The 20235-nt window shown below is 47.8% G+C and overlaps 1 protein-coding gene across 5 annotated transcripts in view; it reads right to left on the reverse strand.

Annotated features, from left to right (window-relative positions):
- The window catches only part of IQGAP3 (IQ motif containing GTPase activating protein 3), a 40407-nt gene extending 23543 nt beyond the window's left edge, over window positions 1-16864 (reverse strand). Inside the window, exons 1-13 of one of the 5 annotated variants that reach the window (XM_067728195.1) lie at window positions 16756-16864; window positions 14108-14180; window positions 9241-9397; window positions 8534-8611; window positions 7154-7230; window positions 6339-6406; window positions 6136-6249; window positions 5715-5893; window positions 5190-5277; window positions 4450-4613; window positions 3842-3929; window positions 2068-2231; window positions 169-326 (exon numbers count right to left, since the gene is read on the reverse strand). In XM_067728195.1, coding sequence (XP_067584296.1) covers window positions 169-326; window positions 2068-2231; window positions 3842-3929; window positions 4450-4613; window positions 5190-5277; window positions 5715-5893; window positions 6136-6249; window positions 6339-6406; window positions 7154-7230; window positions 8534-8611; window positions 9241-9397; window positions 14108-14180; window positions 16756-16792 — 1445 coding nt within the window. In that variant the 5' untranslated portion in view covers window positions 16793-16864. Of the gene's footprint in view, window positions 1-168; window positions 327-2067; window positions 2232-3841; window positions 3930-4449; window positions 4614-5189; window positions 5278-5714; window positions 5894-6135; window positions 6250-6338; window positions 6407-7153; window positions 7231-8533; window positions 8612-9240; window positions 9398-14107; window positions 14196-16755 lie in introns of those variants that run through there. The other 4 variants (XM_067728194.1, XM_067728196.1, XM_067728197.1 and 1 more) reach the window with 4 other exon arrangements.
- Window positions 16865-20235: the final 3371 nt, after the last annotated feature.

The raw sequence follows: 20235 nt of genomic DNA on the forward strand, positions 1-20235 counted from the left end.
CAGGCCAGGGAACTGCAAATAGACCCCGAGGGTTGGCCTGTGCCGGAGAACAGGGCATCATGCAGAAGGCTAGTCTCCGAGCACAAGAACTTGGACTCTTGACTACATTCCCTCCATCACCCACCCATCCCCTCTCTCAACATGCAGCTAAACCTTAACCTTTCTCACCGTTGAGCATTCTCTCCTTCCACCTCGGCCAGCCCTGTGGCGGGGTTCACCAGACTGCTCCAGAAGCTGCTGGCATCCCTGGCCTCCAGAGCTCGGTTGATCAGGACCACGGCTGAGAGCATCTCCACGGCCACGAAGAGCTCCTCCTGGCCAAGCTCCTACAACAGAGGGAGGGCTGATTCCCTAGTGGGCTGGTGAAGGGCCTCGGGGGTCTGCCTGCCATCCTGCCCCCAAGACTCTCCCACATCCCAGAGTCTCTGTCTCAAAACACCTATGGCCTAATCCATTCACTAATAATTAATCATACTTAATACTTGAGAGTGCTTACTATGTGCTCAATGTATAAGTACTCTGTGCACATTATCAGTTAATTTTAATAACAAGCCAAAGAGGTAATAGGTAAGTATCCCTATTTCACAGATGAACCCATAGTCAAGTAATATAAGTTAAAGCTAACTGCCGGATACCAGAGCCCACATTCAACCAGTGAGCTCTACCTGCTCCTTTCTGGTCCCTTCCACACACCAAGAACTGCACTAGGCCCTGGGCACACTGAGAACAAGATAAAGTGGGCTCCTCAGCGCTGTGCTACACACCCAAGGGCCCCTTCCCTGCCCAGTCTTCTCATCCTTCTCAAATATCTGCTTGTGCTGTTCCCTGTCTGGAGCACCCTTCCTGTCCTCTACAGATAGAATGCTGCAAATAATAATAATAATGATGATGATGATGATGATGATGGCGGCTAAAAATTTCACGCCAGGTTCACTTCTAAGCACATATGTTAACTCATTTAATCCTTACAACAATCCTATGAAATAAATATATTATTGTTCCCATTTTATATATGAATTGAGGGGCAGAGGAGGTAAATAGTTTCCCCAAGGTCACAGAGCTAGGAAGCAGTAGAGCTGAAATTTAACTCAAGGATTCTGGCTTTAAAGTCCACATTAGTCGCTATGCTTTACTTCTTAGGACTTATTTTATGCTTCCTTGTACTATAGTCTCATACACTGAGACCATGAGCTTCCTGAGTATCGTGCCTGGAGTCGATGCTCTATAGATGCCTGCTATGGTTAGGATTCTTTTTTTGTTTGTTTGTTTGTTTTTGCGGTACGCGGGCCTCTCACTCTTGTGGCCTCTCCCGTTGCGGAGCACAGGCTCCGGACGCACAGGCCTAGCGGCCATGGCTCACGGGCCCAGCCGCTCCGCGGCATGTGGGATCCTCCCGGACCAGGGCATGAACACATGTCCCCTGCATCGGCAGGCGGACTCCCAACCACTGCGCCACCAGGGAAGCCCAGGATTCTTTATTGAGTCTCCTCTCTTCCAAGAAGGCTTCCCAGACTTAGCCTGAGCTCTGCCCCTTCCATTTCCCTAGTGTGAAGTCATCTCCCATTTACATCATCTACTCCTCCCTGTGTCTCTGCCTGGGCCCTCGGGTGTGTTCTAACTCCTCCAACAGGCTGGGAAGTCCCTACAGGAGGGCCCTATCACCTCACCGTCAGAGAAGCTGTATGGACAGGGGGAGGTGGGACAGCAGAGTGGTTAAAAACATAGGCTTCAAGTATATTCAGCTTTGCATGCACTCCCAGCACTGCCAGCCACAGCTGTTTGGGGCAAGTTACTTAACTTCTGTATCTGTTTCCTCATCTCTAAAATGGAAATAATAATACTTATCTCATAGGGTTCTTTTAGGATTAAATGAGTGTTTAAAGCAGTGTTTTCTCAAAGGTATTTGCTATTATAATACACTCAGGATGGCAAGGATGGTAGTCCACCTCCCACCCCTAATCTCTTGCCAGAATCTAAGGGTGCCCTCATGGGTGCTCTGGACTGACTGCTCTGATTCCTCCAGCTCCTTGGGAACCCAAGAGCTGGATCCTCATTTCTAGGGCTTACCCCCTGCTGCTGCCGCTGGAGCACTGCCAGCTCCTGCTGGTACACAGCTGATGCAAAGGGGTACACTGGAGGCAGCTGAGCTTCTGGGCACATCAGCTCCTTCACGGTGTCAGCTGCCACTCCCCTCCGGATGGCTTTGTTGATCCTCTGCACAGCCTGGAGCACTGCAGGGGAGGAGGGAGAGGCTGTACAGGCGGGGCATCCAGTGCCATTTCCACTTTCCTGGCTAACTAGGTTCTGCTGGCGATCTGGGAGGGGAAATGGCTTTGAACCTCTGCTAGGTTCAAAATGCGTTTCTAAATATTCAGGAGGGAAAGGGGTTGGGTCGCTTTAAGAAGAGGCTCTGGAAGAAGCAATTTGTCAGGCCTAGAAGTTGAGTAGCTCAGCAGGTGGCTGTCATAGCAGAGGTGAATTCCTAGGGTGGTGAGCATAAGATTGACAGGAGGCTATGTAGCACAACTAAGATGAAGTTAGTCAAGGGGCTCCAGGGACCAAATCTTGATGACAGCGCAGAAGAATAGGGAACTAGCTCCAAGGTGGAGCCATTTGGGCTGCAAAGGGCGAGAGTAAGCTAAAAAGGGGCCCTGGTGTATCTATGTAGTTTTAGTTTTCAAATGCTGGGGCTTATAAAATGCCCAGCAGATATGGGCATTGACATCAAGGAGCACAAAATCCACTGGGGAAAAATAAGGATACAAAATTACCTACATTGCATTGCTGCCACCGCTATGTGAGAGGCACTTCCCCTCCCTGCAAATCCACTGGCAGCGTGGGGGAGGAGGGATGCTAGGGGGAGAGAGTAGGAAGATTTCACAGAGGAGGAGGCATTTGAGGCAGCTCTGCAGGATATTTTCATCTGCTTTCCACTGGTGAAAACGTGGGAGAACTGTAATCCAGAGGACCAGAGGCCTGGCAGTGGGCAAAGCTGTGGGCAGTCAAGGAAGAACAGGTCATCTGACTCAACTGGGCTGGTGGGATGTGAAGAGAAGGGTTGGGGGAGACATTTGGAAGGTCTCACCTACCATGCTGAGGAGATGGGACTAAAGTCTAGGAGAAATATGGAAGAAGCCACGACGGTCTGAAGATGTTCAACAAAGAAGCTAAGATCAGATCTGTGCTTGAGCGATTATTCAGGCAACAGCAAGGAACTGAGCGATAAGCAGGCAGTTAGCCAGGAGCGGCCTGGGGGCTCCATGAGGTAGCCACAGAGAGCCCTGCCAGACAAAGGTGAAGGGTGACTGAGCAAGTCCAGTCGGAGGCAAGCATTCGTGCCAGGTGTGGCTGTCCACAGGCTGCTGCGTGGCGCCTCGGCACTCTATGTCTCTTCACGCCTGCTATCCCGATTGAGCCCCTTGGAGGGAGACAGTCGCTAACCCACATTCTTTTAATAAAGAATTATATTTGTATATCATGTTTTTAAGGGAAACTGAGCTGGATCATGAGTTTCTCTCTCATCTGGGCCATCACTATATTTCAGAAGCCAAAGGAACTCAACCAAGTTGAAACGGTCAAAATACAGGGGAGGTGCCTAGAAGGAAACTGCCTGTCCTAGAAGTGCAGCCTGGTGCAGTACTGACTGTTATTATCTCCAGGGCCTTGATGAACTTACCTGTAGCATCCCCCCAGGCGGCCAGGAATAGGGCACACTAGGTGGGGAGCTGGAAAATCGGGCAGCAGTCTACCTTGCTCTACACAGAGGCTGGCAAAGGAGTTACATGCTCTCTCAAGAGCCAGTGATACACCCAGACCAGGTCTCAGTCTGGAGATGACTTACTGGCTTGTTCCTGATCACCCTTTATGTTGGCTGCAGCCACACCAGCTTGGACCTCCTCCTTTTCCAGAAGCTCCACCAGGCCCAGCTCCTGGAAGAGGGAAGAGATGCAGTAGAAGAGAGTCCTCCTGGGACCATGAACATACTTCAGGAGCTGCCAGCATGAGCCCCAGGTCCACCCAGTCACCCACCCTCAACCCCAGCTCTCCCCTTTAGGCAGACTAGCCTGGCCCGCCCATCCCTCAGAACTCATCTCTAACCTCTGGCTCTTTCTTACCCAGCAAGCACCTGAAATAACAACACAGGCAACACAAATATAGTGTCAGGGAGAAAGTCAACAGCATTGAAAATAAGATTGCTAACTTGAGGCCTCAATTCAGCAATGGGGGAGCATATCACTGCCTACTGGACTGCCCCTGGGTCCCCCCCGGTCAGTATGAGAGATTCTCAGAAGGCAGAAGCTGATCAGCATGGGCCGTTAGGCTTTGGGGTAATTTAACCATTTAAACATATAGTCAGTACTTACTGAATACAAAGAATTGACAGTGGTGAGGCCCTCCCCCATCCTATAGTCAGATAGAGGAAGTAGCAGATCATAGACAGAGCCTGACCTGTGCTTTCTGCTCTCTGTCTGAGCTCAGCTGTTCCAGGTACCAGTCTGCAAAGTCTCTCCTCACTCCTTGCAGGGCCAGGACAGGGTCTTGAAGGGCCTCAAGCAAGGCCTCAGGGCTCTGTCTTTCCAGGGCATCATCAACAACTTCTAGAGCCCCATGGACTGAAAAGACCAAGACTCCATAATGGATAGTGTGAGAAAGCCCACCCCTTAATATCCCCAGTTCAGCCCTCTTCCTGCCTGCCCAGGGTTACCCTCACCCCTGCCCCCTGGGCTCCTAGGGCCCAGCCCAAATTCTTCAGCTTGATCTTCACAGCCTTCCCATCTCACTACCCCGTACCCTGAGGATATCCTGACCTAAAAAGGTAGAGGCACGCTCCATCCTGGGCTTTCAAGCAGCCTCTCCTGCCCTGATCTCCTACCCCCAACCATTCTCCAAACTCTCTTCTTGAAGGACCCCAGACCAACTGCCCCCGGGACCAAGAGTTGAAAAGCCTGCCCCTTTCCCTCTGTCCACTCTATGGATGTCCATTCAAACAGAAGCCCCCTTGACAGCAACCACTTCTCCAGACGTTAACAGACATAAAACAGAGCACACACAGCCTTGACTTTGAACTTCCCTTGAAATAAGTGTTGGCCCAAGTGAGGTCATGGGTCTTCTGGCCTGAGAGAAGCCAACCCCATAACTCCCTAGGCGGGGGCTTACCCTTCAAACCCCTCCTGGCCTTTCTCTCTTACCATTGACATGGTTGATGTTGCCCTGGATTTCAGCCTGAGTTAGGTAGCAGTCATAGATGTCCTGGCTTTCTCCATCATTCTGCAAAAACTACATTGAGAGGGGAACCTGGGAAAACCAATTCAAGCTTTCTTACCCCTCCCTCCCTGTCTATAACTATTTCTTCTTCTGGGGGGGTCTTCCAAAGGCCAAAGGTCAGTCTGTTTGGAAGGAATCTGGGGAAATTGTGGGATCTAATCCCCTGGCACTGACACAGTTAAGTTGAACTACCCTTTGGAATCTCCAGTCTAATCTCATCCAGTTCTACATTCCAGTCTCTCAGCCCTGCCCGAGAACATTTTCCCCTATCTTCTCTTTTGAATTCCCATTATTCTCCTGAGTTCCTCTCCTGTTTCTCAAAAATAACTGACAAGTTAGTTTCTCTAGGCAACTTTGGATTCCGGAGACAGGACAAATAGGAGTCCTGGTTTCACTCGAGATTTTCCAGGCCACCCAGCTTTTCGGCCCCGCCATCCAAGGCTCCTTACGTGGTTCCTGGCATTGGCAGCCTTCTCCATCTTGGCCTGGGCCAGCAGCTCCTGGTAGATGGCTGCCAGAGGCTCTCGAAGATTCCCCAGCAGAGCACTGGGATTCTGCAAGGCAGCCAGGGTGTCCTTGACCACTCCTCGCTCCACTGCCTCATTGATGGCAAGAACAGCTGCATGGACTAGGAGGGGACATGAAGACAAGGTCAGGATGCCAGAGCAAACCCCAGTCCAGCTACACCGTAACCAGCTGCAGACCCCACTCTGACGTCATCCCCTTTTTCCATCCACAGGGGCCAGACAAGCCAGGTAGGCTGTTGGCCCTGCCTATGATGAGAAGTATCCAGGATTTATGCAGGGGCTATAAGGTTCAGAGTCCTCCCATACTCACTGAGCTACCCCAGCAGGGGAGCCTGGTCTCTACCTGCAGCCTCATCCACCGAGAGTTCATTGGCCAGGATGCCCCCGATCTTGCTGAAGGCAGGCAGCTGGAGGCCATATTTAGCTAGTTCAGAGGCCATGTTGCTGAGTTCCTCAGCTGCAATGATAGCACAGATGCCCTTCATCAGGCCCAGAACCCCCAAGACCTGCCCAGACTGTGGTGGCTGGGGAAGGAGCTGGGCTTACCTGTGAATTTCACTTTCCCATATAGATCATGTATCTGAGGGGCCAATCCCAGCCGGAAGAGGAAGAGACTAGGAAACAATGGAAGGCATTGGGGTCTATTCATTTTCACATGCTGACTATAATAGGTTTGCAGGAGATACTAGGGGGACTTGGAGATGAAGACCATACAGCACCTGCCCACAAGTCATCCCCCATTCACAGGGAGAGAGGTTATTGTAAGTCAGCACAAGGCAATGCCATAGCAGAAAAATAAGATGCTGTAGGAGCTCTGGAGGGATTGTGAAGGCTTCACAGAGAAGGACACATTTCAGTGGCAGGTCACTGGATGGAGATGGAGGATGGAAAGGGCATAGCAAGCAGAGACCCACTAAGCTAAGGCACAGAGTCCTCAAAGGATGTGGGAAATGAAGTCAGGAAGAGAAGACATGATGGACATAGGAACTGGTCAATTACTTTCTATGCTTTAGCCAACTGGTTGCTGATGGCCGGCTGCGAGTAGGACTAAATAGCCTTCTCCATTCACGCTGACGGCATGTGACACTCCAGATGCATCCTAATCTGACTTCCTTGCACCCCGGTCACAAGCTGAACACTCTTCCCTGCCTGCTCTTTCCCTTCATCCACACAGATCACACATAAATGTGCCCTCCAGCATGCACATAAGTCTAAACAAAACTATGTAGATCAAAAATGTCCCTCTGAGAAGTGCTCCCTGTGGTCTATCTTCCATCCTCCCTGCTGCAAAGTTTGTTGCTGTTGACTGTTGGTTGCATCCACCTAGAGGAACTTGGATGACAAAAGTCTCGGTCTCTCACCTGAGTGCATGGATGCAGTAGACCACCCGGGGCATATTCTTCTTGTCATAAATGTCCGTGGTCTCTGGCAAGAAGGTCTAGAGGGGAAACCAGCCAATTACTGCCATTGAAGACTTGGAAGCAGCACCAGATATGGAGAGAGGGGCTGAGGAATGGTTTTCTTCTCTGACCTAGGGCTTCTGGGTCAATCTCCCCAACGCTTTACAGTCAGCACTGCATCCACACACTCAGTGTAAAAGAAAGGCATTGGGGACACATGCTAAGCCAAGACCCAGCCACGGACACACAGCCCCAGATTAACCAAACGCCAGACAAGGCTATCAAGGCTATAGGATGCAGGCCACATGCTCCAGGAGAAACAGGCCCCCTTTTCATCCTACAGACACAGCCAGCCTGTGCCCCTCACCTTGGACTCTTGCCAGAAAGGTGGCATGCTGGGAGCTGGCCATGACTCCACAAGGGGCCTAATGAAACACACACTGCCAAGGACTGCCAAGGGTCAGGGCATGCCACCCCTGTCTTCAAGCCAAAGGTCTCTGATCAGTGGGGGCCCCTCTAAGAACTGAGTAACCTCAGGCATGATTTCTCATGCCACCTGGCGACTGTAATGAGGTTTAACCTCAATACCTCTTGGTTACCTTAGATACATAAGAAAAGACCAAATCTAGAGACTTAAAAGTGTTCTAGCCTCACTGAGAACACATGGCCTCTATTGATCTGCCTCTCACCAAAGCATCTGTCTTAACTGTTATTTCCTTGTCTTATAATTGCCTTCTACAGTGAAGAAAAACACTACAGAATCTTATGCCTTAATTTGTATAGTTCTTTATAATTCACAAAAGGAATTCACACAGATCATGTGATCTTCCTGACAACCTTATAAGGAAGACAGGGGAGGGATTACTATCCCCACTTTACAGACGAGAAACAAACTGAAAGTCAACGAGTGAGAGGACATGCAGCATGTGTCCAGTTGGGGTCCTGGCCTAGGCTTCCAAGTCTACCGCCTTGGGATGTGGTGTGTCCTTGCTTCACACTATGCAATTCTGGTGGAAAGATGGCTGGCCAACATGAGGCCCACCTCCTGCGTTATATAGGGGCCTCACTGACTAATGGGAACAATGGCAACAATGCATCCTGGGCCAGGTTGCCTTCACCTCCCTTCACTTCCCTTACCCACAAGGAAGTGAAGACAGAGACCAAGTAACATGGTTCAAAGACATACAGCCTCAGGGAACTTAAACTCTTAGATTAAGTTCATTTAGAAGACACATGGAGATGAGCACTAAAGAGTGCCAGGGAGAAAAAGCATGTGTGTGGTGGAGGTGCGAGTACTGGTGAAGAGCAAAGGTGAACCCCAATCCTGAGACCCAATGTTACCGAAGGCAGACCGATGTGGGCTACTGCAGACAGCCAAAAGTTGATGTTGTCTGTGTGACGGAAATGCAAGCCAGTTGCCTAAAAGGGAAGGAAAGAGAAGAGAATCTATTTCCACAGTTCTCAGGGTTCCCTCTGGGTAGAGCCCAGACCACAGCTTGAAGATTCAAGGGGTGGGGGCAGAGGACCCTGTGCTATGGATTTCCCATCCCCCCAGGACAGAGACACAAAAACAGAGAGAAACCACCAGGGATGGATGACCCAGTGGGTCATTTGGGAAGGATGGCACAGGGATGGGATTAGCAAGCTAGTAAGGCTTCCTGGAAAAGGGGAGTCCGGAGCTGGGATGGGAAGGAGAGGCGGGTTGGGTTGACTAGAGCAGCATGTCCTGGAAGTAACTTAAGGTGGCAAAGCTCACAAGCCTCTGAGTGTAGACTGTGGGTAGAAAAGTCTGCTCGGAAGTTCTCGTATCAGAGGCATCTCAAAGCCCACCTAGCAAATGCCCCTTGCTGCTAAGCATAGTACACACCGCCTAGCTGCAAGACACCAATTGAAACCCGTTGTTCCAGTGCAATGATTACTAGCACCCATTTTATCCTCAATAGTACCCAGGTTTGGACAATAAATTATATGGTCACCCCACTCTCACAACTTTGAGAACAGATAGTTTGAAAGGAAGAAGGTAGAAAGTAGAGACCTCTGCTCCCCACCTGGTACCGTAGCTGCTCCACGTCATAGATCTTCTTCAAGGGAACCACAGAGGGTGCAAAACAGTGGCCCAGCTTGGCCAGCAGCACTCCGTTCCGGAGGCTCTCCTCCAGCTCCACCGGGGAAGGAAGCTCCTCCTTCAGGCAGGCCTCCATCCAGCTGAGAGCAGAGAGAAGCTTCTCACCCCCTCTGGCAAGCCACAGCACTTCATTCCAACCATAAGACCTTCCCTCCCTCCCTCTCTCCCCCTAGGCAGCCTCTCACTCTCTCCTGCCTCCTGTTCCTGCCCTACTCCCAACTCCCCTCTCTGCCCATTGCCTGGCTGTTCCCACCTTCTCCCAAGCTGCCGCAAACACCTGGATTGGCCTATCCTCAGCCCCCACCCACCCTCTACATCTTCCCTGACAGCTACTGAAGCTGCCCATCTTCAGTGAGGCTTAAACAGGCTCTTACCTGTTACATGATATAACCTCTCACTCAGTCTGGTTATGCATTTGACTGTTGAACCAAATTGTACCTGCTCACTTCTCTTATTCTGCAAGTTCTGAGAACCCAGGTATACAAAAGTCATGTCTACACAGCACATAACCCAGCTTTGATGATGATGAGGGGAGTAGGGAAGCCCCAGGGTTGAAGCGAGGGGAGCAGCACAAAGGGACAGAAAGGTCACAGCCCTTCGAATCAGAAGACCTGCTTTCCATGCCATCTCCCTCACTTCACCTCTCCGGGCCTCAGCTGTATAATCTGCAAAATGAAGATACCACCTGTACCTCCTGCTTCAGTGGGCAGCTGCCAGGATTAAATGACGTAATGAATGTGAAAACACTTTGAATATAAATGTAAAGTATTATTATGGCTGATGATGGTATGAGGGAGAGAATAAGGGCTTCTCCGCCTATTGGGGCCTATAGGAAAGATCTGTTTTCAAAGAGAGAGCCAGTCACACCTCCCTTCATGCCTTCCCTGACAGAAACACCCTGGTTTTCTACCTACCCCATTCTACCCACTTTCTCTGGAGAACATTAAAAATATGCTATTGATTAAAAGGAAAGAATTAAGCATTTATCCTGTCTTTAGAGCCAACATCCATTCACAGGAAATATGGGGTACAGAAGAACAAGTTGAGGGACACAGGAAGCGAATAGACAAAGCCAGAATGTAGGATGTTCTACAGGACAAATGACCCGGTTTCTTCAACAAGTCAATGACATAAAGAACTGTTTATGTCAGTTCCAGATGAAAGAGGACTTAGTAGTACATAACAACCAAATGTAAAATGTGAACTCTTTCAGATCCTTAACTGAATAAGCCAACTGTAAAAATAGATGATTTTTTCAGACAATCAGGAAAATTTGAAGATGGCCTGGGTGTTGATCCAAGGATTAATGGATAACTTAGGTGGGTATTATAATGGTATTGTGGTTATGTAACCAAGTGTCCATATATAGAGATATGTATTAAAGTATGTAAGCGGATAAAAGGACGTGATGTTGTCTTTGTTCACAGATGGCATGACTGTCTTTGTAGAAAATCTGAAAGCATGATACCAGAAAACTTGTGGCGTTAATAAGTGATTATAGCAAGGTTGCAAAAGACAAGGTTAATATATAAAAGTCAATTGTGGGACTTCCCTGGTGGTGCAGTGGTTAAGACTCTGTGCTCCCAATGCAGGGGACCTGGGTTTGATCCCTGGTCAGGGAACTAGATCCCACATGCATGCCACAACTAAGGAGCCCGCGAGCCACAACTACGAAGCCCGCCAGCCACAACTAAGGAGCCCGCCTGCTGCGACTAAGACCTGGTGCCACCAAATAAACAAATTAAATAAATATAAAAATAATAAAATAAAATATTATAAAGCAGAAACTAACACACCATTGTAAAGCAATTATACTCCAATAAAGATGTTTAATAAATAAATAAACAAATAAAATAAAAGTCAACTGCTTTCCAATTCATCAGCAACAAACAAGTGGAATTTGAATTAAACACAATACCATTTACATTAGCACTCCCCAAAATGAAATACTTAGGTATAAATCTAACAAAATATGTACAAGATCTACATGAGGAAAGCTACAAAACTCTGATGAATGAAATCAAAGAACTAAATAAATGGAGAGATAGTCCATACTCATGGATAGGAAGACTCAATATTGTCAAAATGTTAGTTCTTCCCAACCTGAGCTATAGATTCAATGCAGTCCTAATCAAAACCCCAGCAAGTTGTTTTGTGGATCTCCACACACTGATTCTAAAGATTACATGGGGGCTTCCCTGGCGCAGTGGTTGGGAATCCGCCTGCCAATGCAGAAGACACAGGTTCGGGCCCTGGTCCGGGAGGATCCCACATGCCGCGGAGCAGCTAGGCCTGTGCGCCACAGCTGCTGAGCCTGCGCTCTGGAGTCCGCGATCCACAACTACTGAAGACCTCGCACCTGGAGCCCGTGCTCTGCAACGGGGGAGGCCACCGCAATGAGAAGCCCGCGCACCACGGTGAAGAGTGGCTCCCGCTCGCGGCAACTAGAGAGAGCCTGCGCAGAGCAACGAAAACCCAACTCAGCCAAAAATAAATTAAAAAAATAATAATAATAAATAAAAATAAAGTTTACATGGAGGCACACCCAGCTAACTCAGTCGGTGGAGCATGAGACTCTTAAAATTTACATGGAGAGACAAAATACCCAGAATAGCCAACATGATATTGAAGGAGAAGAGCAAAGCTGGTACACTAACACTACCTGACTTAGCCACAGTAATCAAGACAGTGTGGTACTGGTGAAAGAATAGGCAAATAGATCAGTGGAACAGAACAGAGACCCATATAAATATAGTCAATTGATCTTTGACAAAGGAGCAAAGGCAGTACAATGGAGCAAAGATAGTCTCCTCAGCAAATGGTGCTGGAATAACTAGACATCGGCATGCAAAAAATGAACCTAGACCTAGACCTTACACCCTTCATAAAAATCAACTCAAAATGGAGCATCAACTTCCAAGTAAAACGCAAAACTGTAAAACTCCTAGAAGGCAACGGGGAAACCTAGATGACCTTGGGTATGGCAATGACTTTTTAGATACAACACCAAAGGCACAATCCTTGAAAGAAATAATTAATAAGCTAGATTTCACTAAAATTAAAACTTCTGCTCTACAAAAGGCAATGTCAAGAAAATAATAAGACAAGCCACAGACTGGGCGAAAATATTTGCAAAAGAAAATATTTGCAAAATACACATCTGAGGGAATTCCCTGACGGTCCAGTGGTTAGGACTCGGCACTTTCACTGCCAGGGACCAGGTTCAATCCCTGGTCAGAGAACTAAGATCCCGCAAGCCACATGGCACGGCCAAAAATAAATAAAATAAAATAAAATAAAATAATTATTTAAAAAAAGACACATCTGGGCTTCCCTGGTGGCGCAGTGGTTGAGAGTCCGCCTGCCGACGCAGGGGACACGGGTTCGTGCCCTGGTCTGGGAAGATCCCACATGCCGCGGAGCAGCTGGGCCCGTGAGCCATGGCCGCTGAGCCTGCACGTCCGGAGCCTGTGCTCTGCAACAGGAGAGGCCACAAGAGTGAGAGGCCCGCGTACCACAAAAAAAAAAAAAAAAAAAAGACACATCTGATAAAAGATTGTTACCCAAGATATCCAAAGAACTCTTAAAACTCAACAGTAAGAAAACAAACAGTCTGATTAAAAAATGGGACAAAGACCTTAACAGACACCTCACCAAAGAAAGATATACAAAGAAGATATACAGATGGCAAATGAGCATCTGAAAAGATGCTTCACATCATATGTCATCAGGGAAATGTGAATTAAAACAACGGTGAGATACCAATATACACCTATTAGAATTGTCAAAATCTGGAACACCGATAACACCAAATGCTGCTGAGGATGTGGAGCAACAGGAATTCTCATTCGTTGCTGGTGGGAATACAAAATTGTACAGCCACTTTGGAAAGCCGTTTGGTGGTTTCTTACAAAACTAAACATACTCTTACCATATGATCCAGCAGTTGTGCTCTTTGGTATTTAGCCAAAGGAGTAGAAAACTTACATCTACATAAAAACCTGCACAAGGATGTTTATAGCAGCTCTATTCATAACTGCCCAAACTTGGAAGCAACCAAGATGATCCTCAATAGGTGAATGGATTAATAAACTGTGGTACATGTAGACAATGGAATATTATTCAGCACTAGTAAAAAATGAGCTAGGAAGCAATGAAAAGACATGGAGAAAATTTAAATGCATATTACTAAGTAAAAGAAGCCCATCTGAAAAGCCTACATATTGTATTATTCCAGGTATGTGAAATTCTGGAAAAGGCAAAACTATGGAGACAGTAAAAAGATGAGTGGTTGCCAGGAGTTGGGGGTGGGGGTGGGGGTGCGGCAGAGGGAATGAATAAATGAAACAGAGACTTTTTAGGGTAGTGAAACTACTCTATGATACTATAATGATGGATGGCTATGTCATTATACATTCGTCCAAACTCATAGACTACAGTCTACAACATGAAGAGTGAACTCTAAGGCAAACTATGGATTTTGGAGGATTATGTGTCCAAGTAGGTTCACCAATTGTAACAAACATACCACTCTTGTGGGGGCTGTTGATAATGGGGGAGGCTATGTATGTTTGTGGGGAGGAAGCATGCGGAAAATCCCTGTATCTTTCTCTTAATTTTGCTGCGAACCTAAAACTGCTCTAAAAAATAGTCTGAAAGAAAGAAAAAAAAAGATGCTATTTCAACTTTCCCTTTCCCATAGAATGGACTCTTGTCTTTTTGTATTTGCTTTGGGGGCAGGTGCCTGGGGTGGGAAAGGGAGACCAGAAAGAGGCGGTCGCTCTGCTCACCGTTTGGCTTCCTCCAGCCGGCACAGGTACTCATAGGCGACGTTCTGCCGCCTCTGCTCATCCATTTCCTCAGCTGTGAGGCGTTCATCTGAGGAACCAAGAAGGAGAGCATTAGACAGAGGGCTGTAGCAAGCTTCTTCTTAACAGACTTTCTAAGACAACTCTGCTCGGAAACCGGAGGCATCTCCCACATGTCTGTCCCCCTAGTCCCAGGACACTGGCTCCAATCTTCTCTCCCATCCAGTAAAGCTTTCCTAGTCAGCACCCTGTTAAAGGGAGGCCTCCCCACCCTTTAAGAGGGGATCCTTCCTGTATTGGAGGCATTCCTTCCTTTTCCCCTCTAGCCATCTTCCTGACCGCCCCCCTTCCAAAACCTACTTCACTGCGCTTCCCTCAGTACCTCCTAGTAGGAATGTCCAGATCCCTCCTTGGCTGGGAACTTAGCTCCTCATTTTATCCCTAATTAGATTCTGAGTTCTCCAAGAACTGTACTTGTGTCATCCTCCTCAGGTACTCTCCCAGAGGCTAGGTTAACAGGACTAACTAGAACTCATCATTCAGCAGCCATTCATTCATTCAATACCTCCTATATGTCAGGCACTGGACTAGTGGACCCCTACTCTCAGGAAGTACAAAGATTATTATTAGAAGAGAAAAACATGTAAGTAAAAAACTTCAACCTGATGTGAGAAGTGCGATCATAGCTCATGAATAGTCTATGGACGTAGACATAGAGAACGGACATGTGGACACAGGGCGGGAAGGGGAAGGTGGGACAAACTGGGAGAGTACGATGGACATATATACACTACCATGTGTAAAATAGATAGCTAGTGGGGACAAGGTATAAAGCACAGGAAGCTCAGCTCGGTGCTCTGTGATGACCTAGATGGGTGGGACGTCGGGGGGGTGGGGAGGTCCAAGAGGGAGGGGATATAGGTATACATATAGCTGATTCATTTCATCGTACAGCAGAAACTAACACAACATTGTAAAGCAATTATACTCCAATAAATAAATAAAAATAGTCTATGGAAGCAGCAGAGGAAGCAAAGGATTCTACCTGTGAGTAGAATCTTAAAGAATGAACAGGCAGAAAGAGAGAAAAGGCAGTTCAACAGAGGGAACCACGTGAAAAAAAGCCACTCACTTGGGTTTAAGTGGAAGGACAGAGAATTTTAAAAGATCACAAAGGTGTATTTACTCTCCCTTTTGGTATAGGTCACCTGAGGAGTAAAATAGTCTCCAAGCTAAATAAAATGCAGACAATCTCTGACTCCTAAACTCAAGAACAGGAAATCCCTGAAATGAGACAGCATTCATATTCTGCCTTAGCCACAGCCTCCTTTTATCCTTTTCCCCCCTCTTCTCCCCTATCTCTCTAGTCTCCTTAGGGAAGACAATACAAAAGCCGACAAAATGAGAGAAAGCTACACACATACACCAAGAAAATAAAGTCAGAGAGCTTGAAAACAGAGACAGAGCTTAGCAAATGTCTTTGACTCAGCACTTAATGTTGTTCCAACTCTTTCTCTCTTTTCATTATGTTGCATATCCTGCAATATGATTGGGGCAGGGGCAGGGCTTCTTTGAATTGTCAGTTAAGCAAGTTAAAACACACACACAAACACACACACACACCCCTCCATGTTCAAATTGGAAAGCACTGGCCAATCGCAGGAAATCCATCAGTTCTTCTGAGGGGGGTGTACAAGAAACAAGTTTTGGTTGCTAAGCATGGAAAATAAACCAGTAAGTGAGTGACATCACTTCAGAGTTATGAATTGAGGACTGTGAGAGATGGGCGGGACTTTGTACATACACACAGAGTCTTAAAAAAAAAAATCAGTTTTCCTGTCCTTTTCAGATCTGGAACTAGCTTTCCTTCAACAGATAGGTGGACGTGGACTTCGCTTTTTGAATCCTAATGGAGAGCAAGGAAAAGGAGTAGATTTTGCTTTTCTTTCAGAAGGTCAGATGGAAACCTTTCCGCGGTCCCATTTTTCGGACCCCAGTCTCTCTTTCTAAAGCAGTGTTTTTGAAAGTGTGGTACTTGGACTACCCGCATCACAATTATGTGGGGTGACGGAAGAAGCACAGCGGTGCTTGTTATAAATGCAGATTATGGGCCCAAGTCGAGACCTATAGTTGCTAAAGCTCTGGGATAGGATTCAGGAATCTGCATTTTAAATTAGCTCCCCGGGTAATTCCGACACCGTCAAGTTTGAGAGGCATTGTCTCAAAGAAGCATCAAAAAGTCAAGGAAGCCCCCGCAGGCCTTTTTAGGCGTCCCGTCCCCCGGTAGCGCTTAGCAAGTATGGTAGCCAAGAGTAACAGCCGAATTTTTAAGGGGCCATCCAGACCACCTACATTCTCCCAGCCCAGGAGCCCCAGAATTTGGGAATAAGTGAGAAAACTCTTTGTAAGCTTTGAAGCGCGACACAGAAGTCGGAGCGTTTCGCAGCTCACAGGTTTACTCCCGCCCGCAGGAGTCCGGACTGAATGCTCCCTCCCCACTGAGCACAGTTCGGCCGCCCCTTGCTTGGTTGGCCCTGCGCCCAACCCCAGCCCCAACCTCTCCCAGGACCGCCGAGTCCCCGACCAGTGGCATCACTGCCGGGCCCTTCTCGGCCCCTTCTGGCACTCACAGGTCGCCCGGGACGGGCCCGTTCCTCTCCCCTCCATGTTTCTCCTTCTTCCAGGTTTGAATCTCCCGCCGCCCGGCCACCGCCCCTCATCGTAGCCACAGGCAGACAGGACACGTCCTGTCTGTGCCGCAGGGGCCTCTGGGATTTGTAGTTCCAGGCTTGGGAGGTGCGCCGCCAGATGGGACGAAGGGTACTGTCCAAGACGGGGAGGGGCGCTCCCGGAGGGGAGCTCCCGTTCCTGTGGTATTTTGGGTCGCTGTTTCTCCAGGGCTCCTTCGCTGTTAAACCGTCTTACTTGAAGTAGCCCCTGCGCCTACCCCTGCCTCTATCATTTTTCCCTTGTATTCCCATTAACCCCCCCCCCACACTTCCTATAGTGTTCTTTGGTCCCTTTAACTTGAGGGTCTACTATATGTGTGTGTGTGTATATATATATATATATATATATATATATAAAATGGAATATTAGCCATAAAAAGGAATAAAATATTGCCATTTGTAGCAATGTGGATGGACCTAGAGAATATTATGCTTAGTGAAACCAGACAGAGAAAGGCAAATACTATATGGTATCACTTATACGTGGAATCTAAAAAATAATACAACTGAATGTATATACAAAACAGAAACAGACTCACAGACATAGAAAACAAACTTGTGGTTACCAAAGGGGAGAGGGAGGCAGAGAGGGACAAATTAGGGGTATGAGATGAACAAACTACATAAAATAGAGAAGCAATGAGGATTTACTGTATAGCGCAGGGAATTATACCCAATATCTTGTAATAATCTGTAATAGGATATAATCTGCAAAAGCACTGCATCACTATGCTGTACACCTGAAACTAACACAATATTGTAAATCAACGATACTCAATTAAAAAAAAATTCAAAGGACTGGATGAAGTTTTTGAGGAAGAGCATGTAAAATAAGAAATGAGCAAAGGGCAGAGTGTTGGGGAACACTAGCATTTAAGAGGTGGACAGAGGGCAAGCAAAGGAGATGGAGAAGGAGTTGTCAGCACAGGAGAAGGACAGCCAGGACACAGTGGGTCGTGGAACCAAGTGAGGAGAGAGTTGCAAGGATATATCAGATACAGCAGGGAATCAAACAAGAAAAATGATTCAGAAATGATCACTAGATCATTGAGAGGTCATTGGAACCTTGGTGAGAACGGTTTCAGTCCCTGCTCCCTCCCCAAATCCTCCTCTCCCCTTAAGAGAGGCTACTCAGTGAACAACAGACTGAGCTGCATATTTGGTTCTGGCTATGCTGTGGTAGCATCCTGAAGGCCCAGCCCATGGGCAGAAGCCGCAGGCTCCTAGGAGAGCCGGCCTCGGGCATGGGCACCATCTGTGGCACACAGCACCAGGCCTGCACGCAGCAGGCACTCAGCAGAGGCTGCCTGGCAAATGCAGGTGAGCCCAAGTACTTCCTTATAATTTTGTTTCTGGCCATGGCCTCTACTTAAAAGAGGCCTTTCTCCCAGATAAATGAGGACATTTGCTTTCTGATGCAGGCCACCCTTGGTGAGTTAGGGCAGTAGGTGCCTGTTGTCCTGGGGCCTGCTGTCCTCTCATTAAGCAGAACCTGGAGGTTGCAGATCAGTGGAGCTGGAAAAAGGAGTTCCGGGGGCAGAGAGGCTCTTCTGATCTCAAGGCCCTTCCTGACCATCAACCTTTCACCCTGTTTCCAAATGTGAAACTACCACACAGATGCACAGTGTATAAGAGTGCGTGTGTGTTCGTGTGTGTATGTGTGAAAGGGTTCACTTCTGGGACAACCCAAGCCTCATTAAAGCTCGCAATTACGGTTAGTGGAAGGGACCTTAGGCTAATTAGCCCAGAATCAGAAAACCTGGGCTCTAATCCTAGCTACATGAGTGCTCTGTGACCTCAGGCAAGTTACATCTGCTCTTCTGAGGTCCCTTCCTCTGTGAAATGAGGGAATGAGATAGACGATCTTTGAAGCTGTGACTAGTAACAAGCCCTTGATGCTTTGATTCTTGCCTGAAGTGAAGGATTGATGCGTGTGTCTGCAAGGGTGGGGAGAGGTGGGGCAGGAAGGGCAATGGAATTCAGGTATCTGTGCCCAAGCACCAGCAGGGTTCAGCACTAAGATAGGGCATTTGAGCTGTCAATCAAAGAATTCCCTAGGAGTGGAGGGAGGTACCTGGTTGTCTAGGAACCCCAGGGGCTCTGAGCTAAGAGATAAGGGAGGTAACCCTAGCCTGAGGGACCATTCCAGAAAGCCAGCTACAGAGGAGATCGAGGGAGGTAAGGCGTTTTGTGTCTGGGGCCCCAAGACCTTGTGGGGGCAGCCGGCAATGCCTCAGGAATGCGGGTCTCAAAGAGACAGGATTCCTGGCTGTTCTTAGGAGCAGGGAGAGTTTCTTTGAAAAGAAAATGTATCACCTCTGCCTGCTTCTCCTAAAGAAAAAAAAAAGGGGGAGAAGAAGAAGCAAATGGGAGGGGCTGAGAGCTCAGCTACTGGATCTTTTCCACTCCTTTTCCTGTCTCTTGGGAGGAGAGTTCATGAAAAGGCTTTGCCTTTTTGGGGGAGAGATACTAATGGGAAACACATGCTGATGAGAGAAATGTATTTGGGTTTAAGAGTGCCCTGGAGACCAAAGCAGGATGTTGGGGGACTGAAACTAGTAAGCAGACAGAAAGCCAAGGAGGTAGGGGAGAAAGAGGTTCCCCTCGAGATAGGGAGTAAGCAGTAAATGGAGAGACAGTAGCCCTGGCCCTGGACGTTGGCTCCTTGCCAATTCCATGGCCTATGCACCTTTGTGCCACCAGTGCCTTGTGCGGCTCCCTCCCGGCACACAGCAGGAGCTCACTGTTTGGTGAGCTGATTTGAACTATACCTTGAGATTAGACAGCAGGAGAACCTAGATATGAGTGGGTGTCTTTGGAGGCACAGGGTGAAGGAGATGGTGGAGAAGAGGCCCTGTGTGTGCTCTGTTCGTTCATCCATTCATTTATTCATTCAATAAACCTTTTTTATTGTGGTAAAATCTATATATATAATAATAATCTAATGATCTATAAAACTTTTTCATCTCATTCAATAAGCATATATTGAGAATCTATGTGCCAGACCCTTCAAGTTGCTCCAAATCTAGTAGGGGAGATAGACAAGAAAGTCAATAACCCTAAACCCAGTGTGATAAATGCCGTAAAGGACATAAGGTACTATGGGGGTACAGAAGAGGGACCCAGTTGGTTGAGGGGAGGGGCTTTCTGAAGGAAGCTTGAAGTGAGTCTTGGAGGACAAAAAACCAGTCTGGACATTAGAGTGAGAGTTAATATGGTGTTCAACGGCTTAGATGAAGCAAAGTGAGATGTCAGAGAGAAATCCTTGACACCCTGAGGGTCACACCAGGGCAGAGGTAGAGCTGAATTGCCTGGAGGGATAGTGCTTTGGAGGAAGCCAAGGATGACATACTGACCCCTCTGCTCCCTATCGTCAGCATT

Source organism: Pseudorca crassidens, chromosome 2 (assembly GCF_039906515.1).
Source record: "Pseudorca crassidens isolate mPseCra1 chromosome 2, mPseCra1.hap1, whole genome shotgun sequence".
In the NCBI taxonomy this organism is placed as follows: Eukaryota; Metazoa; Chordata; class Mammalia; order Artiodactyla; family Delphinidae; genus Pseudorca; species Pseudorca crassidens.